Source organism: Heterocephalus glaber, unplaced genomic scaffold (genome assembly GCF_053883595.1).
Source record: "Heterocephalus glaber isolate CG9 unplaced genomic scaffold, H.glaber_assembly_v1.0 deba00000122, whole genome shotgun sequence".
Taxonomy (NCBI): domain Eukaryota; kingdom Metazoa; phylum Chordata; class Mammalia; order Rodentia; family Bathyergidae; genus Heterocephalus; species Heterocephalus glaber.
The window spans coordinates 73,691,602-73,718,465 of record NW_028258138.1 but is presented as its reverse complement, the minus strand read 5'-3'; the positions used below and the strand labels follow the sequence as shown (position 1 = coordinate 73,718,465).

At 37.7% G+C, this 26,864-nt stretch overlaps 2 protein-coding genes across 4 annotated transcripts in view; one reads left to right on the top strand and one right to left on the bottom strand.

Moving 5' to 3' along the window:
* The window catches only part of Adcy5 (adenylate cyclase 5), a 147,602-nt gene extending 145,866 nt beyond the window's left edge, over positions 1-1,736 (top strand). Inside the window, exon 20 of the mRNA XM_087216193.1 lies at positions 1,234-1,736. Coding sequence (XP_087072319.1) covers positions 1,234-1,247 — 14 coding nt within the window. The 3' untranslated portion in view covers positions 1,248-1,736. The remainder of the gene's footprint in view (positions 1-1,233) is intronic.
* The window catches only part of Sec22a (SEC22 homolog A, vesicle trafficking protein), an 86,639-nt gene that overhangs the window by 9,006 nt on the left and 50,769 nt on the right, over positions 1-26,864 (bottom strand). For all 3 annotated transcript variants that reach the window (XR_015453031.1, XM_021251273.2, XM_087216203.1), the window contains exon 6: positions 8,436-8,501. Coding sequence is in view for 2 of the 3 variants with exons in the window: in XM_021251273.2 (XP_021106932.1) it covers positions 8,436-8,501 (66 nt within the window). In the remaining variant the exon portion in view is untranslated. The remainder of the gene's footprint in view (positions 1-8,435; positions 8,502-26,864) is intronic.

Here is a 26,864-nt window from a genome sequence, read left to right as displayed (position 1 = left end):
TGCTATGGTTTAAATCTAAAATGCTCCCGAAAGTCTTGTGTTCAGAGGTAGCCTCTCTGGAGAGGGCAGATCACTGCGGGCATGACCTGGAAGTCTATATTTTGTCCCTGCCTCCACCCTTCTCTTTCTCTTCCTGCCTCTGTCCCTGTCTCTGTCTCTGTCTCTGTCTCTTTGTCTGTCTGTCTCTCCGCCCCCCTTCCTCCCTCCCTCCTGAGGGTTTTCAGAGGTGGCTGGATCTAGAGTGTGTGACACTGGAATTGATTATGGTGCAATGCTAGGATCAAGGGCACTAGGATTAAAGGTGTGAGTGCTACCCACCCAAAGTAGCCTGGATAAGATCAGGGATAGAAACAGCTGTGGTCATCTCTTCCTTGCTTATGTTGCTACCTTCTGCCTTCCATGAACTGTTTCTCCTCTATAATGCCTGTCTGCCACACCACCCTGCCTTGGAGCCAGCCAATTATGGACTGAAACCTCTACAAACTATGAGCTAAATAAACCTTTCCTCCTTTAACTTTAGCTGTTGTGTATTTTGTCTAAGCAACGAGAAAAGTAACTAAGGCAGAATTTTGTACCAGAAATGGGGTCATTGCTGTGACTGTATCAGACCATGTGGTTTAGGAGCCTTTGGAACTAGCTTGTGGGAAGGGAAAGAGTTAGGAATGGTTTGGGATTTGGTTTAAAGGCACTCGACCCCTAAAGCCAAGAGGGAAGGAAGCTGGCTACTGCTCCAGCTAGTAGCAGGCCTTGGCATCATTCCTGTGATGCTGGTTTTAGGTGCATTCAGAATGTAAGAGTTGTGGGATCAGAAAGGCTTTCACTCAGATTTCAGAAGGACTGGGAGGCCAGACAGTGTGCTCCTGAGAGGCCAGTGTGTGAAGCTGTGATTGTAAAGCCAAAGGTGCAGTGGAGACCCTAGAGTTGGAAAAGCCCCATGGATCCTCTGAGGAAAACTGCAAGGAGGGAGTATAGCTGGCCCAAGAGAGAAGCTATGGGAGCTACAACCACTGGAAGTGCTATAGGGGGAGAGCCACTCAAACGCTTTGGAGCTCACATCTTGCTACAGATTGTCTCAGAGGCTGGTCATGGAACTACTAATGCTTGCCCTGCTGGATTTTGGACTTGCTTTGTTCCCATTCCTTTCTAACCCCCTCTTTGTACCTTTTGGAATGGAAGGGTCTATCTTGTGCCATTCAGTGTTGGAAGTGTTTAATTTTCTTTTCATTTGTACAGGGGCTTGCAGCTAAGTTTGCCCTAAATCTCAGAGGAGACTTGGGACTTGGACTTTCAGCAACGCTGAGACTGTTAGGACTTTGGCAACTCTTGGAGGTAAACTAAATGCCTTTCACATAACGGAATGTACATGAGTCTTTGGGGGCCCAGAGGCAGAATGTTATGGCTTGTGTTTAGATATCCCCCCAAAGCCTCATGTGACCACAGGAGGGGCTTTTTCAGAGGTGGCTGGATCTAGAGTATGTGACACTGGAATTGATTCATGGTGCAATGCTAGGATCAAGAGCACTAGGATCAAGGTTGTGCATGCTACCAGCCCTAAGTAGCTGGGATAAGATCAGGGATAGAAACAGCTGTGGTCATCTCTTCCTTGCTTGTGTTGCTACCTTCTGCCTTCCATGAACTGTTTCTCCTCTATGATGCTTGTCTGCCACACCACCCTGCCTTGAAGCCTGCTGATTATGGACTGAAACCTCTAAAACTATGAGCTAAATAAACCTTTCCTCCTTTAACTTTCGCTGTTGGGTATTTTGTCTTAGCAATGAGAAAAGTAACATAATCCTGGATTAGGAAGAAAGTGCAATAAAGAATAATTTGCAGATAATTGAAATGATCTGAATAGAGATGAGGATCTCTACATGATATTGTATCAATGTTAATATTCTTGGGTATGGTGTGGTGTCATGGCTATGTGGAAGAATATCTGTGTTCTTAGAAGATGTGTGCTTAAGTATTTAAAGGGGAAAATGAATCTGTAACTTACTGTAAAAAAATAAGCACAGAGACTTCTGTTTCTGGAAAGACAGAGTAGACACTTTGCCCTGCTCTTCCCATTAAGTACAACAATAAACCCTGGTCATTACAAATAAAACAAAAATAAGACATTGAATGGTAGAGAGAAGACAGACAAGCTAAGGACCCTGACAGGGAATGACACAGTGGCAACTTCCCTGAGCTTCCTTTTTTGCCTTGTGTTTTCCATACTTGAATCTGAAGAAGTGGGAAACTAGTAATGTCACCAAATATATACCAATAAAAACAGAAACAAATACCTCCTCACAAAAAACTCCAAAACAAAAAACTCAAGATCTTGCCCTTTCTAGCTAAGATTAGGAAAAATAAACCTTAACAAGATAGAAACATGTAGACAGTAACTATTATTTTCTAGCATAACACAGAAAAACCTGCTGCTCACCATACCCATATCATCAAAGGTTGAGTGGGGCAGGCTAGAATGCTATAAGGAGTTCCAGTTCCCTGTAAGCTTCCAGAAGGCAAGGAACCTGTACTTCATTCCCATAGGATGATACACCTCCACTTGTCAGTAATGAGGCAATGGATCTCTCACTAGTAACAGCCAGTGGATTTCTCGTCAGGAACCACAGGAACCAGAAAAAAGTGAGACAATTTTCCTCAAATGGTAAAAGAAAAGAGTTGTCAACCCAGAACCCTACATCCAACAAAAATATCCTTTAGGAACAAATGGGCAACAGTGACATCTTTGGAGGAGAGAAGACTAAGAGATTTTGTCACCAGTGGATGTACCCTCAAGGAATAGCTAAAGGGTATCCTCTAAACAAAAGGAAAACAATAATATTAGGAAACAAAAAAGAGCACACTAAGCAAAAATATAGCTAAGTACAATAGGTTTTCATTTTTCTCTTCTAAATTATGTTTCATAGTTGAAGCAAAAATTACTCTAACAGTGTCTGCTGTATTTTACAATATATGTAGAAGAAATATTTAAGACAGCTGTAAATAAGGTTGGGCAAAAGGACGTCTAGGGAGTCACAAGAACTGGTAAAATGACGACACCAGTAGACTGACAAGTAGCTGTCATGTGATACCTAGATCAACCATTTAAAGAGCTGTAAAAAGAGATATTCAAAAATACTGTATATAAACTGAAATGGAATTCTTTAAAAAATGTTTGACCCATACAAAGACAGAAAAAAATAGAAAAATAAAAAACAAAACAAAATCCTAACAGATCCATAATTATATTAAATATAAATGGCCTAAATATAGCAATTCAAAGACAGAGTGGGCCGGGGATTTAGCTCAGTGGTTTCACCGCCTGCTGCACAAGCGCAAGGACCCGAGTTCGATCTCTGGTACCAAAAAAAAAAGACAGAGATTGGCAAAGTGGATTTAAAGACTTGAATCAACTCTGTGCTGTGTACTAGAAAGTCACTTCAAATGACAGAGGAAAGTTGAAAGAGTATGGAAAAGGATATATAACAAACATTAATCAAAAGAAAGCAAGAGTGGCTATATTAGTATAAGGTAAATGCCAAAATATTTCAAACCAAAAAAAACAAACAAAAAACCAGAGGCAGAGAGAGACATTATGTAATAATACATAGGTCAATTTGTCATGGCAAGGCAGCAATCCTGAATGTATATGAACCAAATGACACAGTTGCACAATACATGAAGTAAAAATAGAATGGAAAAGAAAAACCATCAATTCAATACTCTTCTCTCAACAAGCGCAGAAATTTGAAATTGAAAGCAGAAAAAAATAGTAATATCAATAAAATTAATAGGTGGTTAATCATAAAGATCAGTGAAATTGAAACTGACAAGCAAGACTGACCTAGAAAAAGAGACAAGTTACCAATATCACTACAGGGGATATCACCACAGATGCTGCAGACATCAAAAAGGTAATAAGGAAATAGTACAACAGACTTTACACACATAAATTTGACAACCTAGATGAAATGGACAACTTCCTTAAAACCCACAAACTACCATAATTCACTCAGTATGAAATAGGTAATCTGAATACCACTATTAACAAAATTGAATTTAAGATGACTTATATAACTATAGTAAACAAGACTCTGTGGTTGTAGTGGATAAACACATAGATCAATGGAATACAATTCAGAATCCAGAAACTACCACACAAATATCCCCAGCTAAATTTTCACAAAGGTACAAACAAAATTCAATGCAGAAAAAAATAGTCATTTAAACAAATGGTGCTGAAACTACTGACCACCTATAGGCCAAGGGAGCGGGGAGATTCTGAGTCTTACATTTCCTACATAACTTAATGGAAAATGGATAATCAACTTTAAAATGTAAAACTGTAAAACTTTTAGAAAAAAACAGAAAATCACCAGGGTCTGAGGCTAGGCAGGGTACTTAGTATGATCCATAAAAGGACTGATCAAATAAACTTTATCAAAATTAAAATAATTGTATTCTGGGAAAGACCATGTTAAGAGGATGAAAAGACAAGCTATATATTGGAAACTGATAGGTGTAAATTATACATCTCACCAAGGACTAGTATTTAGAATACATAAGGAACCCCTTCTTTAAAAAGCACCAAAACAACAGTAAAAAATAAAAAATCCAATCAGAAAATGTACAAAAGATATGAACAGACATTTCACAGATACATCATTAACCATTAAAGAAATACAAATTAAAACCACCATGAGATATTATACACTTAAAATGGCTAAAATAAAACACAGGGACAACAAGAAATGCTGATGAGGCTACAGAGAAACAGGATCACTTGAATACTGTTGGTGAGAGTGTGAAATGCAAAAGCCACTCTGGAAAAGTTTGTTAGTTTTTTAATAAAACTAAGCATGCAGGCCGGGGATTTAGCTCAGTGGTTTCGGCTGCCTGCTGTGCAAGTGCAAGGACCCGAGTTCGATCCCCGGTACCAAAAAAACAACAAAAAAACAACAAAATAACCCCCAAAAAACTAAGCATGCAACTATCACATGACCCAACAATTGTACTCTTGAATTTATTCCAGAGAAGTGAAGACTTAAGTTCATACAAAAACTTGTATATAAACATTTTTAGCAGCTGTTTATAAGTCAAAAATTAGAAATATTAGATATTCTTTGAAGAGTGACTAAACAAACGGTGATATTTCCATATTGTGAAATATTATTCAGCAATAAGTAGGAATAAAAAATTGATTATTCAACAAGTTGGAGGAATCTCCAGAGAACTGTGCTAAGTAAACAAATGCCAATCTCAAAAGGTTACTATGAACTGAGTATCTGTGCACCTTCACGCAAAAATGCACGTCAAAGCCTAACCCCAAATATGTTGGGATTAGAAGGTGGGGTCATTGGGGAGTGATTAGGTTTAGATGAGATCATGAGAGTAGAGCTCCCATAATGGCATCAGTGGCCTTGTAAGAAGAGAAGACCAATGCTTTCACTTTCTGCCATATGAAGACACAAGAAGTGAGCCTTCTACAAGCCAGGAAGAATGCCCTTAGCAAAATGTTCATCTGCCAGCACTCTGATCTTGGACTTTTCAGGATCCAGGACTGTAAGAAATAAATGTCTATTGTTCAAACCACCCAGTCTATGGTATTTTGTTATGGCAGACTGAACTAAGACAGTTATAGATTTCCATTTATATAACACACTAAAGGCAGCAAGAGGGATCCTCTGGAGATAGGAATGTTCTGTCTTCACAGTGTCAATATCAATATTCTGCTTATGATACTGTTTTAGAGCTTCGCAGGAAAGTACTATTGTGGCTATAATTATCTCAAATTAAAAAGCTTCATAAGAAAAATAACTGTATATACACATTTGTCTGAAGCATACTTTATAAACAATCATATGCATATTATATGCACACATATATAGAGTTTAGGAAAGAAATGCAAAATATTAACAATAGATAGGACTGGGGATTTAGTTCAGTGGTTCCAGCGCCTGGCTAGTAACTGCAAGGTCTGGAGTTCGATCCCTGGTACCAAAAAGGGCCAGAGATTTAGCCCAGTGGTTCTGCCGCCTGCCTTGTAAGCACAAGGACCCAAGTTCGATCCCCGGTGCCCCAAAACAAAACAAAACAAAAAAAAAAGATGGCTCTAAGTGTGCTAGTCTTTCAAATTTCCTGTCAGTTCAAAAGAAAACAATGAGGGAAATGAAGTAATCTCTACTTTCTCTACTGATCCTTTGCTTTCCTATTTGACTTTGTTTTGTTTGTGGCAAAGGGGACTGAACCCAGGGCCTCACGCATGCTAGGCACCCTCTGGTGTTTTGGTCTTCTGTTTAAAATGTTTAACATCAAGATTAGTCCTATCTGACTAAGCTCTGTGATTCTATAAGCACCTGGAGAAAAAGGCAATGAACCATGTAGTAGTAGCATCTCAGGTCTGACCTAATTTATTAAAACATATCCTGATGACAGGAGAAACATTATGTCATATGGTAAAATGTAACTGGAAAAAACAGTGTTATCATCACTCTGCTCAGCATATTTGCAAAACAGGCAGTTTCATACCTGTCTGTATAAAGGAAATTTGGTGTTTTGTTTTTCTTTTTTAAAGCCGAATTTCTCTACTTCTCTGAAATAGAACACCTGAGTGACACTGCTGAGTCACAAGGCAATTCTTAGAACTACTCTAGGCTGTTCTGGGAAATACAGACATGTGCCTGGTGGTCAAGAAGACTGGTTCCAGAGTCACACACATATAGGTTCAAATTAAGAGTCCTAACAAGTTATAAGAACTGTCTAGACCTCAGAGAAAAATGGTAATGTTAATAGGATTAGTGTGGGGCTTTCTGTAAGGATTTGATAGTACAACAAACAAAGGCCTAAGTGCAATGTAAGATGTCAGTACATTCTGCAATTATTATTAAGAATTTACTATTACTTTAATAAGACAAAGTAACCAAAGCTTACATTTTACAAGAATGATTATTCATAAAATTATTTTAAAGTTATACATTGCTTTAGAATCAAATGAGATCATGCAAATCAAAATTATAAAATTATAATACTCTGTAACATTCTAAAAATTATACAGATTATGATTCCCTTATTTATTTTGGTCTAGAGACTGTGGTGTTAGAACAAAAATCTGCAGAGTGAAGTCTAGACTCTCCCACTCTGGTAGAGCACTGAAACTCCCTCAGCTTTCCTGTTTTCAAATATGAGATAATGTTCTTTGTAGGACAGGACTGTAGAAATGAATGTGGAAAATCTACACAAGAATATTTCATAAAATTAAACCACTGTGTGACCTTACCAAAGATAAGTTTTCATATTAGCTATATGAAATTTCATCCATTATAATGAAACCTGTCAATTTGACAAAAAATTTCTGAAGATAATATTAAATAGTTAAGAAAAGGTTATATATATATATATATATATATATATATATATATATATATGCATGTATATATGTGTGTGGGTTTTTTTTGCAGTACAGGGGATCAAAGTCAGGACCTTGCGCTTTTGAGGCAGGTGGCAGCACCACTGAGCTAAATCCCCAGCCCAAAAGTAAAATATTTTTTAAAATGGAGCCATTAAAACTGAAATTTCTAATACATATTTACATAAAATAAAATTCAAATGCATATATTCTTCAAAGTATTTCCTTAAAGACATCTACAGAATTTTAGGTAACCTTATTTGTACCTCAGAATCTTTCAGCTTTTTTTTCTATATTAGCTAGAGAAACACAGCACTTCTAAAAGTAGGCTCAAGAGGCTTTGCTTGCTCTAACATGTTTTAATACAAACCTTCTTGAGTTTGATTGCTGGCATAGTTATTCCTCCCTTCCCTGCAAATCCATGCCCCCACTTGCCTTGCAAGTGCCATCCTGTATATCACTCAGGTGCAAAACCTCTTCCCTCCTCACGCTGCTCATCTATTCTGTCTGTAAGTCTCAGTCTTCCTTCTTCATGACAAAATTCTTCCACCCCTACTGTCATTACCACAGTTTAGGCTCTCATTACCCGCTGCCTGTAATAATAGCATAACCTCCCAACTAAGTGTTGTGCATCCAGGCTCTCTGCTCTTGGAATCCCATTGATCATTACTAAATTAAATACCAATTCTGCTTAGTCAAAGACTTTCCCCAGAGTCCAAGGTCCTCACCCTGGAGTACAGGCAGAGACTGGAAGCTGAATCATGAGTCACCTGAAAATCCAGAAGTAGCCCAACTGTCATAGCAGATGACATATCACCTCTGAAGCCCCAGCACAGAAAAAAGGTCAACATTAAGTTCACTGGGATCTATGTCCACACAAAATGGAGATGCAGGTCAAAAAGGTAAAGAGAAGCTCAAACTAAAAGAGGCAAAGAACTCGGACATTATTTTTATTTATTTTAAGTACACAGGCAATTACTGACTTGATACCTAAAACAACCAACCATGGGAAAGTGTGTCCTAAAAATGAAAGAAGAATTACCTGGTAGAGGCAGGCTGCTGTTCCAAGGAAAAATGCAATGATGTAATTAAAATCTTCACCATCACTCTGAAAAAAAAAAAAAGATTACTTTTTTTTCTGGTGGAACCCTGTTTCCGAAAAAAAATCCACCACCATAGGACATGATAACATGTATGCACAGTCAAAATTTTAATGAAGTGATATATGAAAGTCTCAAGAATCCTAAGACGGAAATGTAAAATACATAAGATCCAAGGAATCATAGGCCAGGGAAGACCTCAAATATTCCTCTGTGTCTTGGCCTCCCCCATCAATTTCATTTCATCCAAGAGAAGATGAAAACCCCTGGGGGAAGTTCCCTCATAATGCAACAAGCCTCTCTTCTTCCTGCTAAAGAAACCACATAAAAATACACAAACTTACTTCTGATCATGAGGGTCACTACTTGACTCAAATAAAAATTGACAAATTTTACTATCTAGGAAGCACATCACTGAATTGTCCAATAAAGTAATTTGACCTGAATTTAAAAGAAAAGAAAACTGAAAAGCTATTGTCCACTAGGGTGTGCTAAATCCCAATGAGAAAAATCAGTACTAGTCAGCCACATACACTATACCAGAAAACAAGCACTCTGGAAAGCCAGAGCTGGAGCATGGAAATGAATGTCAAGAATGTAATAAACCATGGCTGGGGATTTGGCTCAGTGGTTCCTGCACCTGCCTCGCAAGTGCAAGGTCCTGAGTTTGATCCCCGGTACCAAAAAAAAAAAAAAAAAAGAATGTTATACATCAAACTATTAACTGATTTATTTTATTTTCATCTAGGTTTTCCAAAGTAAACATTCTTTAAAATTAAATGAGTTATTTTTAAAGGAAGAAGTGAATGACAAATGAGACAAAGGCACTGAAGACAGTGGCTAGAGCTTGCCAATCAGAAGGGCACTGGTGAGCTTAAGAATCACAGGGACCCAGAAGAGACCACAGCAAACTAAGAGAACAGAGAGTAAGGAAGGTGGCAAACAAATGCAGCCTACTCTTTCAAAAAACTTAGAAAGAATCATAGTTAAGAGGCTTTTTTTGTGTTTTGTTAAAAGAACAGCGGGGCTGAGGGAAAGGAGCCCTGGAGAGGAAGCAGATGAAATGTAGGTGATGGCACAGGTATAGGTTGAAGGGCACAGGTATAGGGGAAGAAGGGCAAGGGTTATGAGGGGGACAGAAGTGAGAGTGGATAGGGAAATAGAGTCAAGGAGAAAGGGAGAGGGGGCAATAGGGGAGAAGGAAGGGGCACAGATAAGGAATTAAAATTAAAATGTAAAAACACTATTCACCTTTAAGGGATGGTAGGGTATCAATGTACTGCTTTGAAAACTAACAAAGAGAAAGTAGTTTTAAAACTATGTATGAAGGTAAACAATGGCCTCACACAACAGTTATGCAAAGTATTAGAATGATGCCATTAAAATGTTTACAATAATTAGGAAATACTTCCTTTGTAACATCAAGTAAAAAAGGACACAACTATAACATATATATGTGTATGTATAAACAACTATATATAGAGAGAGAAAATTTGGGGGATATTTTTAATCATCAATTCCTTAACAATGAATGAGTACAGAATAAGGAAAAATATTTTTCTCTTAAAAGAAAATAAACACCGCATCTTAGCATTGATATTATGCCATTAAATAAATCAAAAACTTCTGTTGACCTTCAATGGGTATGTAATTTCTACAAAGGTTAACAAATCTATGAAAATAAAGAAGAAAAAAAATAAAACCAGCTGATTATTTCTGCTTTGTAGTAGCTATGACATTATAATTTTAGAATCAGAGAATCTTAGTGTTGAAATAGCCCTTATGTAGTCTAAAACCCTACAGAACAGAGGAGGAGATTCTAGAAGATCAAGTAACCCAACTAAGGTCACAAAATTATTTGCTGGAAGATGAGACACAAATAACTTTCAGGCTAGTGTTTCTATTGCTGTAGTAGATGACTCAATTTTTTTTCTAATGCACCATATGCAAATTACTTCTAGATTGGCATCATCCTAATTAATATCATTGTTTCAAGGTTGATCCTTAAAGCAACATGTAAAATATAAGCCAATGTGATAAAGCTTATGCATTCACAAGGTGTCAATTCACAATAAACTTTTAACATCTCTAAACTCAGAACAAAGGAAGTAAGTGAAAATAACCTAATTTACACATTACTGTAAAGACTAAATCCAATTTACCAACTTAAAAAAAACCCTACATTCATCCTAAACCTCTTCATTCTGAAGTCAGATACCAAAGAAAAATTACAGTGCTACATATTTTAATAAATGCCTCACTATCACCTTAAGAGGCAGTTATTAATCCAGGAAAAACTGATGATGAATCTTTCAACACCATATAGAAACGTTGATTCATATGGATCCTCAAATTTAAATATTCCTCAAGTACAAAGTTACATATTAGAAAATAAATGTAGCAATCATTTACAGCACTGAAAAAGAATACTAGAATTCAAGGTCTTAAAAAAAGTACTTTAAATTAATATCTATGTATTATTCACCCAGGAAATATCTATTTCTAAATAAATCATTTACTGTTTTTAAATGTTTTTTATTAGTACATATTTGCAGTACATAATAATTACATTTATTGTGGGAACCAAGTACATTTACATAACACTTCTTAATTCTTTTTTTGTTCCCTACCCCTCCCATCCATCCTGTTCCTTCCACCTCTCCGTCCCTTTCCCATTTGCAAAAGCTCTATTTCCATTTTTCTCTTTCTTTTTTTAAAAAATCCCCTTTCCCTCCCTTCCCTCTATCTCTTGTTCCTCTTCCCATTTGAAAAAGATCTCCCTACTTCCTATTATTTATCTTTTATTTGTGGCTTCTCTTATAAGGGAAACCATGTTATATTTAAGCTTGTATGTCAGATTTATTTCATTAAATATTATGGTCTCAAGGTGTATCCATTCATCTATGAATGCCTCAAGTTTATTTTCCCTTGTAAGGATCAGAAAAATACCAAGGCCACCTAATCTGGGTATGACCTTTCTGCCTTCTCTATCACCACCACGATCTGAATAACTCCACTGCAGGTAACTTCAAAACAAAAAAAGGTTTAAGTCCTGCATCTTGAGGTGTGCGTGCAAATCTACACAGCAGTCAACTTCAGAACACCTATTTTTATTGACCAAAAAATTATCTATGTGACTATAGAGATTATTCTTAACACAAAACATAATGATAAACCAGAGAGAAAGCTAAGAATATGTCTCAAATCTAATGGTTTCAGTGAAAATAAAAGACATTTTATCCCATACAAGTCATGAACAATAATAAAATAGGCCCTAATGAAGGAAAATTTAATGTGAGAGACCTCAAGTCATCAATTTTGCATATATTTCTTTCAGGTTAAATTGGGCTAAGGATGCACATGCTAAAATTAGTCTATCCTGCATCCTTAAACTACTCTATTTAAAACTCAAGTTTATCACGGTATCCATTTACATTGTAACATTTTCTTTCATCTGCTTATGATTCATTCTGCCTTATAGGATACTGGAACTTCAGAAGGCAGATGCTTCTAACACTTTACAGTGTTCCCTCATTCGTTCTCACAGCAAGACAAGGAAAAGTACCTCTAAGCACCAGTCACGCACAACATTTTTCTCTAAATCAGGTCCCCGAAAACTAGAACAATGGCACTCTACTTCTGGTCCAGTGAATTCCCAAAAGCAATGCTTCTAGAATTTACTGGAGAAAAATTTGAAACAATGGGTAGCTGGGCATAATCTCAACAACTCTGGCAGGATGAGACAGGAGGAATGCAAGTTTGAGCAATTTAGTAATGTAGTGAGATACTGTCTCAAAATAAAAAAATAAAAAAGTGTGGGTATGCAGCTCAGTACAAAGGCCCTGGATTCAATCTTACAACAAAACAAAACAAAGCAGAACAAAACAAAACAAGTCTGTGGGTGACAGGCTACTTGTAGACTGCATTCCTTCCAATTTTGCACTCTGTTGTTGTTTCTCTTCTGTCTCCAAGTCAGTTTTAGGGAAAATCACTCATGACTATGCAGGGCAGTCACTTGGCAAGGTCAGAACAAAGACTTTAAAATAATGCTAAGGGAACACACATGCCCAAGGCCTACATGCCTGTATTTTCCAGAGAGCTAAGCACCCCATAGGAACCAATTTATAGTTCCCTGGATCAGATAAGAAAGAGACACCACTGGAGTAAATGTGATCTAGATCAATAGTGAAAAAGAAAGGATTTCCTATCAACCATAAGAAAAATACATCTTTGTGGGCTGGAGATTTAGCTCAGTGGTTCCGCTGCCTGCCTTGCAAGCACAAGGACCCGAGTTCGATCCTCCGTACCAAAAAAAAAAAAAAAAAAGGAAAAATACATCTTCAAAGACACAAGTATATACAAGTATTCAAATAATTTAAAAAGAACAATCCAGCCTTTCCCCCAATTCACTCCATTCCTCTTTCACACCCTACAACCAGTTATGATAGACTATTTAAAACACATCCCCTGCTAAATCCCCTGAAGCTTCTAAAGAAAATGTGGAATCTAAATAGGGGCAGGAAAAAACTATAAAAGCTCAGAAGCTGGACATGGTGGCACATAGCACCCAGTACTCTGGGAGGCTGAGGCAGAAGAATGCCAAGTCTGAGAGCAGCCTGGGCAACTAAGCAATTTAGTGTTTCAAAAAAAGGATGGGGATGTAGTTCAATGTAGCTCAGTGTGAAGGCCCTGTGTTCAATCCTCAGTACAAAAGAACAAACCAAACTAAAACAAAAAAACACAAAGGGAAAGTGCTCATTTTCTCCTTAACCTCTACAAAAATATTTACCATTCCTTTTCCTGAAATTGCTACTTGAAAAATCTACCAATGAAGTTGGATTAACAACAGTTGTCTTGGGGCCAGAGATTTAGCTCAGTGGTTCCGATGCCTGCCTCGCAAGCACAAGGACCTGAGTTCAATCCCCGGTACCAACAAAACAAAACAATGGGTGTCTCTTTTTTTCCCTTTGCTTACTAAATAGATGGTAATAATGATGTTTCTTTTCTCTTTTTTGTTTTTGTTTTTTGTTTTGGTGCTGGGGATTGAATCCAGTGCCTTACACTCGCTAGGCAAGCACTCTACCACTAAGTTACAACCCCAGCTCAATATTTATTGTTCTTATTTAAAATCTGAATAACTTTTTAATGGTTCAACACATAAAAAAAGGTAGTTGGTGAAAAGTTTCACTCACTCCCATTCCATTTCCCCATCTGTCTAGTTCCCCCAGTGTTTGACTTTCTTATCCTTTTAGAATTTATTTATGCAAATTTATGCAAAATAAGACACCTTGTTATTTAGTCAGCCAAATAGTTGGATGGAAGAGTAAGAGTTGAGCTGGCAAAGACTCCTGGGTACAAGGTCAGAGGACCTGATCTGTTTCTCACTGGCTTTCTCAAAATGGTCATTGTCCTGAAACACAAAATTGTATACATGGATCTTGAAACGTGAGTCAGATTTCTGAACCTGGGCTCTTTTTTGGCTGGGACTCTCATGTTCTCAACTGGCCTGAATGAAAGGAAAGGTTCAGCCTCTCCATGGGCAGAGAAGGTCCAATTCATCACTTTTTTTTTTTTTTGGCACTGAGGTTTGAACCCAGGGCCTTCACACTGAGCTGCATTCTCAGCCCTTTTCTTAAAATTTTGAGAAAGGGCCTCGCTAAGTCACTAAATTGTCCAGGCTGGGCTCAAACTTGCCATCCTCCTGCCTTGGCTTCCCAGAGTGCTAGGAATGCAGGTGTACCACCACACCTGGCTCGAACCCACCACTTTTAAGAGTGGGCTGGGAGCACCAGTTTGTACTTTAACAGCTGCTAAGTGGAACTACATCTAATCAAATTTCAGAGTGAGAATGTTCCTCTCTTTCCAGTTTTCCTTCAATATATTATTACTAATGAATCTCTATTTTAGACTTAGACTTTTTAAAATAGACTTTTATTTTTTAGAGCAGTTTTAGGGTTATAGATTATTAGAGTTCCCATATTCATTTACACACACTTGCACAGAGTTTCTTCTCTTTACTCGCATTAGGGTGGTATATTTGTTACTCAAATGGTGAACCAATATTAATACATTATTTTTTTTCCCATTAAGTTTATTGGTACATTTTAGGTATAAAATACAGTTACATTCATCATTGGGATCTTCTACCATTATATGAGTATCTTGGTTCTTTTTTTTTTTTTCCCCCTTCCCTTGCCCTCTCTTCACCCCCTCCACCCTCCGCTATTTGCAAAGACTTTGTTTCCATTTTTTTCCTTTTCTCATATTTTTTCTTTTCCCTTTTTTCTTTTCCCCTACCCCTCCCACTTCCCCTGCACCTTTAGACCTTTTCTTCCTGTTATACAATATCAATTATACATTTTTTAAATTATAATATCAAGATCTAGGAGACATTACCACAGATTTTACAGAATTTAAAAGGATATAGAAAGCATATTTCAAAAATCTGTTTTGAAATAAATTCGACAACTTCTAAGAAGTACCTTGGAAGACAAATTAATGAAACTAACTCTGGAGGAAATATAAAATTTGAATAGCACCTATTAAAGAAAGTATATTCCTAGCTTGAAAACCTACCTATATGACAACAACAGGCTCATATACATTTTAACTGATAAATTTTATCAAACATTTAAAGCAGAAAAAAGAAGGAACACTTCCCCCCTCATTTTAGGAAATCAACATTGTGCTAATCCTAAAACTGGATAAAGATAATAGAAGAAAAAAGTATGTAGAAAGTGGTTTTATTATAGGGATGACAGTGTTGGTTCAGCATTGGAAGGAAGATCCACCCCCAAAAGTCATCATTTTAACAGAGGAAAGGAAAAAGCCATATGATCCTGTCACTAGTTGGAGAAAAAGTATTGGACTAAATTCTATCATGGTAAAAGCTATCAGGAGACTAGAAGTAGAACAGAACCTTCTCAACAGATTAAAGACATGTACTCCATACTTCCAGTGAGAATGCCTTATATGAATGGAGAAGATACAATACTTTCTCCTTAAGGTGGGGAACAAGGGCAGATATGCTTACTCTTTATCTGTCCGTTAAACTTTGAAACCTAGTCCCCACCAAAACAGTCTGGCAATAAAATGACACAACTAGGATAGGATTGGTACGGCAGAAGCAAAATCTTTATATGTAGATGAAATGATTATCTACAGAGAAAATACTAAGAAATCTCTAGGAGCCCCTAGAACTTGTATTTGAATTTAGCAGGATTAGAAAACACAAGGTATATAAAAAAATTCAGGTCTGTGTATACTTGCTATAAATGAAGAATTGGATACTGAAATTTAAAAGTTATGTAGGAGTACAAAGGACCTAGAAAGTTAAAAAAAAAAGTGTTTGAAGACGTTTAGTACCTAATTTTAAGACTTCTTCCAAAGCTACAGTAATCAAGGCAGTGTTGGTGTAAGGAAAGACATATAAATCATTTGAATAAAACAAATAATCTAGAAATAGAACCACACATATATGGTCCACTGAGTTTTGAAAGATTATTTAACATTAGCATTTTATAGACTATAAACTCAATTCAAGAGCTGAGGAAGAGATAGTGTTTTCAGCAAACGGCACTAGAACACCTGGTATCCATATATAAAATATTAACCTCAACCCTTTATTTCCATACATGAATATAACTTGAAGGGATCTATGAACCTAAATAAGAAAGCCTAAAAGTATAAAACTTTAAGAAGAAATTATAAGGGAAAATGTTTACGAATTCAGGGTAGGCAAGAACTACCTAGTATACAAAAGACATGATGTATAAAAGAAAAAAATTGATAAATGAGATTCCATCAAAATTTAGGACTTTAAATGACATCATTAAAATGAAAAGTAGTCCTTAAACAGACCATATTTACAATGCATATAACCTATGAGCAGAATATATAAAGAATTCATAGAGCTCATTAATAGACAACCTAATTAAAAAGTAGACACAAGATGATAAATAGCCAGTACAGCACAAGGAAAGGTGTGCAACCCTAATCAGAAAAATTCTAATCAGTACAATAACTAGTTGAATTATATACTCATTAGGGAGATGAAGTTAAAAGTTTTAAAAGCCTTGTCATGACTTTTTCTTTTTGTTGGATTCTCCCCCTTTGCATTTAATTTGTCACGCCCAATGGATTCATTCTGCTGGGTTTCCTGGGGTTGTGATCCTCATTATCTTTTCCTAGGATATTGTCTAAAATTTTTTGGAGTACCGGTTTGGTATTCATGAAGTTCCTGAGGTGCTCTTTATCATGAAAATATCTTATTTCTCCATCAATTTTGAAAGATAGTTTTGCAGGGTACATCAATCTGGGTTGGAGGCTGTTTTCCTTTAGGGCTTGAAATCCCTCACTCCAAGCTCTTCTTGCCTTGAGGGTTTGCATTGAGAAGTCTGCTGTGATTCTGATGGGCTTTCCTTTGTATGTGATTTGTTTCTTTTCTCTCACTGCTTGTAGAATTTTGTTCTTCTGTTGGATTTCTGGAATCCTAACTATTATATGCCTATGTGTAGATTTTTTTTGATCAAGGCTATTTGGAGTCCTATGTGCCTCACTTATCAGTATGTCAAGTTCTTTTCCCCTCCTTGGGAAGTTTTCTGCCATCACTTCTGTGAAGAGTTTTTTTATGTCATCTGCACTCTCTCCTCTTTCTTCATTGACTCCAATCAGTCTTATGTTATTCTTCTTTGCATCGTCTAGCAGCTGCTGGATTGATTTCTCATGTCCCTGTACAATTTTAAAGCAATTTTTCTTTTCCTGGTCACTAATTGCAATCTTTTCTTCTACATGTGAAATTCTATCCTCACATTGGTTCATTCTGCTGTGCAGACTTTCAATGGAGTTTTCAATCTCCTGGAAATCTGTTTGCATCTGTTTTACAGATTCCATTTGTTTCCTATGTTGGGATTCTATCATGTTCCTCAGATCCTCTATTTTTTTATCTGTGTCCTCTCTAGATTTATTAATCATGCCTTGCACCATGAGCAAAATCTTTGCTGTTATCTGAGTAATTATTTCTGATTTCATTTTTCCCAGATCCTCTTTTGTTGCCAGTTCAGAGAGTCCAGGTGGTTGAGTATCAGAGTGTTCCATCTCGTTTCCCTTTGCGTTTGCTGTAGGTGATCCAGAAGTCTGCTTTTGAGGCTTGTTTACGTGTCTTCTCATTTCCATGGGCAGGGGGGGCAGTTCTGGCACCCACGCAGCTCACCTTCTCTGCCCTAGGAGCTTGGGATGGCAGCGGGGGAGCTTCCTTTCCAGTGCTGGGACTGGCTCAGCTTCTCTGGCCCTAGGAGCTTGGGATGGTGGCAGGGGAGCTTGATATATTATTAACTAAAATCCATAGATTACAAGAGGATCAGGCTTTTGTTACACATTCTGTGGTTCTGACAAATATACTACAGTGACAGAAACTCACCATTACATTAACATGCAAAACAGTTTCACTGATCTGGAAATCCCATGTTCCAAATACTCACCCGCTCTCCCCTCCCTCCAAAATCCTAGCAACTACAGATCTTTTTACTGTCTACTGTTTTGTCTTTTGCAGAATGTCATAATAGTTGAAATCATGAAGTAGCATTTTTCATACTAGCTTCTTTCACTAAGCAATATGCACTTAAGGTTTATCCATGTTTTTGACAGCTCATTTCCTTTCATTACTGAATAACAGTCCATTGTGTGGATTACAACAGTTTAAACATTCAATTTTTGAAGGTCATCTTTCTTAGTTGTCTCAGTTTTTTGAAATTTTGAATAAATCCAAGATAAACATTTGTGGGCAGGTTTTTGTGTGGACAAAAGCTTTCTACTTATATGAGGAGATATACCTAAGAGCATTACTGCTCATAAAGTAAAGCTACATTTGGCTTTGTGAGAAATAGCCAAACTGTCTTCCAAAGTGGCTGTACCATTTCACATCCTCACTAGCAGTGAATGAAGTTCCTTTGTTCTACATCCTCATCAGCATTAGGTATTGCCAGGTTTTTCTTTTTCGGCATCTTTTTAACAGGTTCTTAGTGCTATCACATTGATATTTTAATTTGCAGTTCCCTAATGACACATGATACTAAGAATATTCTCATATGCTTATTTGCCATCTGTATCTCTGCTGTGGGAAGGTACTTATTTGAATCTTTTGCCCATTTGTTAATTGGCTTTGTATGCTTATTTTTGAATATTAAATTTCTTTGTGTAATTTTGAGTCAAGACTGTTTATCATGTGTTCTACAAATATTTTTTTCCTAGTCTGTAGCTTCTCTTTTCATTCTCTTAGTAGTGTCTTTTATAGAGAATTGTTAAATTTAATGAAGTCTGGTTTATCAATTTTTTATTTCACCATGCTTTTGTTGTTGTATCCAAAAATGTACCACAAAACTCAAGCTCACCTAGGTCACACAGGTGTTCTCCTATGCTATCTTTGCTTTACTTTTAGGTCTGTGCCCCCTTCTGAGTTAATTTTTGTGAAACCTTTAAGATCTGTGTCTGGATTTGTTCTTTTGGATGTGAATTCCAGTTGTTCCAGCACCATTTATTGAAATGACTATCCTTTCTCTACTGAATTGCTTTTGTTCCTTTGATCCAAAGATCAGTTGACTATTTGGATACTGGTATATTTTGGGGGCTCTATATACTATTCATCGATTTATTTGTCTATTCTTTTGCCAATATCTCTTATTGTGGCTTTAACATAAGTCTTGAAGCTGGGTAATATGAGTCCCAACTTTGTTCTTCTTTAGTACTATGTAGGCTATTCTGGGTGTGAAACATATATACATACATACATATATACATACATAATCTGCCTTAGTTCCTGACACAGAGCTTCTGAAGTTCTTATAAACAGATGCAATAGGAGGATCTTCAGTTCTGATATTTGTTCTCTGCCACAGCTTCTAAGACTTTGTAACTTCCTGAATTATAGAGGACTTAACACAGAACTTCTATGTTCCTTGGAATTTCCCGGGTGACAGGAGAACCTTTTGTTTTGCAACAACTCTTGCTGGGCTCCTGAAAGGGGGGATTACCAGAAAATTCAAGCCATGATCAGAAGTTTGGAAATTTCAGCCCCACCCTATGCTCCCAGCAGGGGAAAAGAGCTGTAGATTAAGTCAACAGTCAATCATGCCTTCCTAAAAATCTCCAAAAGATGGAGTGTGGAAAACTCTCAGGTTGGTGAAGAAAGATACACGTGAGGAGGGGGGCACACCCAGCTCCACGGGGACTGAAGCTCCTATGCTTAGGACCTTCCAGACCTCCTCCTATGTACCTCTTTGTCTGGCTATCCATCTATGTTACAACAAACCAGTAAACATATTTGCCTGGGTTTTGTGAACCATTCTAGCAAATGATTGTACCCAAGGAGGGAGTTATGAACACCTCCAATTTATAGCCCAAGTGACAATCTGGACTTGAAACTGGCATCTGAAGTAGGGGCAGTCTTGTGAGACTGAGCCCTTTGCCATGAGGGCTGCTAACTCCAGGTAGACAGTGTCAGAACTGAACTGAATTGCAATACACCAGCTGGTACTGGAAAACTGGCTGGTGTGGGAAGCCCTCCCACACTTTTGATGGCAGAAGTGAGGTTCTGGAAGTACTGACTGTTGTGAGTGGGAATATAGAAGAAAACAATTTATCTTCCCCTATACACTGGGTCTTTTGCCTTTCCATTTAAAGCTTAAAATCACTTTGTTGATATCCACAAAATAACCTGCTGGGATTTTGAATGGGTTTGTATTGAATCTATAGACCAAGATGGGAAGAAGTGACATGTTAATAATACTCAGTTTCCTTATCTATGAACACGAAATCTGCCTCCATTTATTCAGATCTTTGATTTATCAGTTTTATAGTTTTCTTTATAAAGACTTTATATATACTTTATCCAATTTATTTTTAAGTACCTCTTTTTTGGTGCCAATATAAATGAAATTGTTGGAGTTGTCTCAGCCCGAGCTCCCTGGAAGGCTGGCCAAGGACACACATGCAGCTTCCTCTCAGTTCCTCTGCACTGTCCTGCTTTTCCCAGTTCATTACAGGAGTTTAATACTAATGTGACATTAGAAATGTAATCAAGAGAGGAGCAGAGGCCCGCCCAGCACCTAAGAGGTGAGCCACGTAGGTGCAAGCAGAATACCTCCCTGCCTTGAAATGAGAAGACATGTAAACAGGTCTCAAAACCAGACTCCCAGATCACCCAAAGCAACCCCAAAGGGAAATGAGATGGAACAATCTGATACTCAACCACCTGGACTCCCTAAACTGGCAACAAAAGAGGATCTGGAAAAAATGAAATCAGAGGGGCCAGGGATTTAGCTCAGTGGTTTCGCTGCCTGCTGCAGAGGCACAAGGATCCGAGTTCGATTCCTGGTACCAAAGAGTAAAATGAAATCAGAAATAATTTCTCACATAACACCAGAGATTGTGCTCGTATGGCAAGACATGATTAATAAATCTAGAGAAGACACAGATGAAAAATAGAGGACCTAAGGAACATGATGGAATTCCAACATAGGAAAGAAATGGAATACATAAAGCAGATGCAAACAGATTTCCAGGAGATTAAAAACTCCAATGAAAGTTTATGCAGCAGAATGAGCCAATGTGAGAATAGAATTTCAGATATAGAAGAGAAGATGGCAAATAGTGACCAGGAAAAGAAATATTTCTTTAAAATAGTAAGGGACCATGAGAAATCAATCCAGCAGCTGCTAGACAATGCAAAGAAGAATAACATAAGACTGATCAGAGTCAATGAAGAAACAGGAGAGAGTGCAGATGACACAAAAAAACAGTTCACAGGAGGCTTCCAGGTTGGCATGGCAGGGCTCCCAGCCCAGAGGAGGCTTCTGTGTAGGCATGCCATGGCTCCCATCCCAGAGGAGGCTTCCAGGTCGGTGTGCCATGGCTCCCATCCCAGAGGAGGCTTCCGGGTCGGCATGCCATGGCTCCCATCCCAGAGGAGGCTTCTGGGTCAGCATGCCATGGCTCCCAGGCAGGAGGAGGCTTCTGGGTCGGCATGCCATGGCTACCAGCACAGAGGAGACTTCTGGGTATGCATGCCAGAGCTCCCAGCACAGAGGAGGTGAGCCACGTGGGTGCCAGCAGCACCCACCCCCAACACGTAGAAATGAGAAGACACATAAACAAGCCTTAGAACCAGAGGTCCAGATCACCTACAGCAACCCCAAAGGGAAATGAGATGGAACACTCTGATACTCAACCACCTGGACTCCCTGAACTAGCAACAAAAGAAGATCTGGAAGAAATGAAATCAGAAATAATTTCTCAGATAATAGCAGAGATTGTGCCCATAGTGCAAGACATGGTTAATAAATCTAGAGAGGATACAGACAAAAAAAAAAGAGGAGCTGAGGAACATGATGGAATCCCAATATATGAAACAAACTGAATCCATAAAACACAAGCAAACAGATTCCCAGATTAAAAACTCCACTGAAAGTCTATGCAGCAGAATGAGCCAATGTGAAGACAGAATTTCAGATATAGAAGAGAAGATTGCAAATAGTGACCAGGAAAAGAAAAATTTCTTTAACATAGTAAGGAATCATGAGAAATCAATCCACCAGCTGCTAGATGATGCAAAGAAGATTAACATTAAGACTGATTGGAGTCAATCTCCTCAAGAAAGAGGAGAGAGTGCAGATGACATAAAAAAACTGTTCACAGAAGTGATGGCAGAAAAATTCCTAAGGAGGGGAAAAGAACTTGACATACAGATAAGCGAGGCATATAGGACTCCAACTAGCCTTGATCAAAAAAATCTACATATAGACATATAATTGTTAAGATTCCAGAAATGAAACAGAAGAAGAAAATTCTACAAGCAGTGAGAGAAAAGAAACAAATTACATACAAAGGAAAGCCCATCAGAATCACAGCAGACTTCTCAATGCAAACCCTTAAGGAAAGAAGAGCTTGGAGTGATGTATTTCAAGCCCTAAAGGAAAACAACCTCCAACCCAGATTGATGTACCCTGCAAAACTATCTTTCAAAATTGATGGTGAAATAAGATACTTTCATGACAAAGAGCACATTAGGAACTTCATGAATACCAAACCGGCACTCCAAAAGATTTTGGACAAAATCCTAGGAAAAGACAACGAGGATCACAACCCCAGGAAGCCCAGCAGAGTGAATCTACTGGGCACGACAAGAAATTAAAAGCAAAGGGAGAGAATCCAACAAACAGAAAAGGTCATGATAACGATAACTCAATACATATCAGTTATAACCATCAATGTTAATGGTCTCAATTCACCAATCAAAAGAAACAGACTGGCAGAATGGGTGAAGAAGTAAGATGCAACAATATGCTGCAAACAAGAAATACACTTAATTCAAAAAGAAACTCATAGACTGAAAGTTAAAGGGTGGAAAACAATACTCCATGTGACAGGAATCCGAAAAAAGCAGGAGTAGCTGTCCTCTTTGCAGATCAAGTGGACTTCAAACCAACACTGATTAAGAGAGACAAAGGACACTACATCCTTGTAAAGGGAACAATCCAAGAGAAAGAGATGACAATCATAAATATCTATGCACCAAACACTAGTGCACCCAACTGTATTAAAAAAATACTAACGGACATGAAAATTCAAATAAGGACTAATACAATAGTAGTGGGGGACCTCAATACCCACTGCCACAAATAGATCAACTAGACAAAAAATAAGCAATGAAACATCAGAGCTCAATCAAACTCCTGAACAAATGAACTTAACAGATGTCTACAGAGTGTTCCACCCCACAAAATCCGAATACAATCTTTTCAGCTGCACACGGGTCATTCTCCAAAATAGACCCCATACTTGCTCATAGAACATGTTTAAATAAGTGCAAAGGAATTGAAGTTATCTCCTGTATATTATCAGACCATAGTGTGATGAAACTGAAGATCAATAGCAAAAGAAACTGCAAGAATTTCATAAACATATGGAAATTGAACAACACACTTCTGAATAACCAAGGGGTCACAGAGGAAATTAAAGAAGAAATCAAACAGTTCCTTCAATTAAATGACAATGACAATACAACATATCGGAATCTATGGGACACAATGAAAGCTGTCTTACGAGGGAAATTCATAGCAGTGAATACGCATATTAGGAAAACAGAACGAGCCCAATTAAACAACCTGATGCTGAACCGCAAGCTTCTAGAAAAAGAAGAGCAGGACAAACCCAAAGCTCCTACAAGGGAGGAAATTATAAAGATCAGAGCAGAAATCAATGCAATGGAGACTACGAGAATGATACAAAAAATCAATGAAGCCAAGAGTTGGTTCTTTGAAAGAATAAACAAAATTGACAAACCCTTAGCCAACCTTATCAGAAAAAGGAAAGAAAAGGCCCAAATCCATGCCATTAGGAATGAAAAGGGTGAAATTACAATGGACCCAGCAGAAATCCAGAGGATCATCAATACCTAGTTCAAGAATCTATATGCCAGTAAGGTGGAAAACACAGCAGAAATGGACAGATTCCTACACACATATGAATTACCAAAGTTGAATGAAGAAGACCTAAAAATTCTAAATGACCCAATATTAATCAATGAAATCTAAAAAATAATTAAAAACTTATGAAGAAAAGCCCACGTCCTGATGGCTTCACTGCTGAAATCTACAAGACATTCAGAGAGGAACTACTGCCACTACTGTTTAAACTCTTCAACAAAATTGAAAGGGAAGCAATACTCGCAAATTCATTCCTGGAAGCAAGCATCACCTTGATCCCCAAAGCAGAGAAAGACCCAATTGAAAAAGAGAACTATAGGCCAATCTCACTAATGAACACAGATGCAAAAATCCTTAATAAGATACTGGCAAATAGAATAAGATCAAGAAGATCAAGAAGATCATACACCCTGACCAAGTGGGATTCGCCCCAGGGATGCAGGGATGGTTCAACATATGCAAATCAATCAATGTAATACACTATATCAATAGAACCAAAGACAAAAACCATATGATCATCTCAATAGATGCAGAAAAAGCATTTGACAAAATCCAACATGCATTTATGATAAAAACCCTACAAAAAATTGGAATAGATGGGTTCTACCTCAATCTGATAAAAGCCATCTATAAAAAACCAACAGCCAATATCATACTAAATGGTCAAAAACTGAAATCCTTCACACTAAAATCAGGAACAAGACAAGGATGCCCACTATCACCACTTCTGTTCAACATAGTTTTGGAAACATTAGCCACACCAATTAGATAAGAGAAAGAAATAAAAGGAATAAAGATAGGAAATGAAGAAGTCAAATCGTCATTATTTGCAGATGACATGATACTCTATATCGAAGACCTCAAGAACTCCACCAAAAGTCTTCTAGACTTAATAACCAAATTCAGTAAAGTAGCTGGTTACAAGGTCAACACACAAAAATCAATAGCTTTCCTCTACATGAACAACAGACTCACTGAGAGAGAAATAGAGCAAACAATTCCTTTCACAATAGCATCCAAAAAACTGAAATACCTAGGAATCAACCTAACAAAAGAAATCAAAGACCTCTTCTCTGAAAACTATAGTACTCTGAAAAGAGACATTGAAGATGATATTCAAAAATGGAAAGACATCCCTTACTCCTGGTAAGGAAGGATCAACATAGTGAAAATGGCCATGCTTCCAAAACTGCTATATAGATTCAATGCAGTCCCAACTGAAATCCCACCAGCATACTTCACCAACCTTGAGAAAACAATCCAAAAATTCATTTGCAACAAGAAGAGACCTAGAAGAGCAAAAGCAATTCTGGGCAACAGAGACATGGCAGGGGATATCGCAACCCTCAATTTGAAACTGTATCACAAAGCTACTGTGATAAAAACAGCATGGTACTGGCAAAGAAACAGACCTGAGGACCAGTGGAAAGATTAGAAGATGCAGAAACAACCCCAAACACACGCAGCCACTTCATCTGTGGCAAAGGAACCAAACACCCTCACTGGAGGAAAGAGAGCCTCTTTAATAAACGGTGCTGGAAAAATTGGGCTTCAACTTGCCAAAGATTAAAACTAGACCTATATCTCTCACCACTCACTAAACTAAAATCTAAATGGATTAAAGATCTAAATAGTAAAACAGAAACGCTGAACCGGCTGGAACAGAGGTGGTAGAACTCAAAGACATTGGTGTAGGAAAAGATTTTATGAACAAAACCTCAGTTGCCCATGAACTAGCACAAACAGTCAACAAGTGGGATCTCTTCTTATTACAAAGCTTCTGCATAGCAAGAGAAACCACCAACAGTGTGAAGAGACAACCCACAATGTGGGAAAAAATTTTCACCTGCTTGTTCCTCAGACAAAGGTCTATTATCTAGAATCTATAAAGAACTTAAAAAAATCAGACCTCCCAAATTCAAAGACCCAATCCAAAAATGGGCATCTGAAATGAACAGACATTTCTCACACAAAGAAGTAGAAACAGCAAATAAACGTATGAAAAAAGGTTTAGGGGCTGGGGATTTAGCTCAGTGGTTTTGCCGCCTGCTGCGCAAGCGCAAGGCCCCAAGTTCGATCCCTGGCACCAAAAAAAAAAAAAAAAAAGAAAGAAAAAAGGTTTAACATCACTGGTCATTCAAGAGATGCAAATGAAAACAACACTTGAGATTCCACCTCACTCCAGAAAAAATGGCTGCTATCATGAAATCAACCAATATCAAATGCTGGCAGGGCTGTGGGGAAAGAGGAATCCTGCTTCACTGCTGGTGGGAGGGTAGATTGCTGCAACCACTGTGGAAATCAGGATGGAGATACCTGAAAAAACTAGGACTGGAAGTCCCATTTGACCCAGCTATTCCCCTGCTGGGTATCTTCTCCAAAGAATTAAAAGAATCATAACACAGTGATATATGTGCACCCATGTTCATAACAGCACAATTTGTAATAGCTAAAACTCGGAAGCAACCCAATTGCCCATCACCTGGAGACTGGAGAAATAAAATGTGGTTTTTTAATAAAATGGAGTACTACTCAGCCATAAAAAATGAGAAATTAGAGACATTTATAACTAAATGGATGCACAATGAAGTAATACTCTTAAATGAAATAAATAGGACACACGTGTAAATACCGAATAGTTTCTCTAGTGTGAGAAACTGAAAGTATAAATAAGGACTAAAAGGTATAACAGATAATGTGAAATAGGAAGAAAAGGGGCAAAGGGGAAAGGGAAGTGGAAGGGGTAGGGGAAAGAAAAGAAGAAAATGGAATGTGAGAAAATGAAAAAATGGAAACAAAGCCTTTGTAAATAGGGAGGGATGGAGGGGTTGAAGGGAGGGCAGGGGAATGGGGAAAAAAAAACCAAGAGAGATTATGTAAAGGTGCAAATTT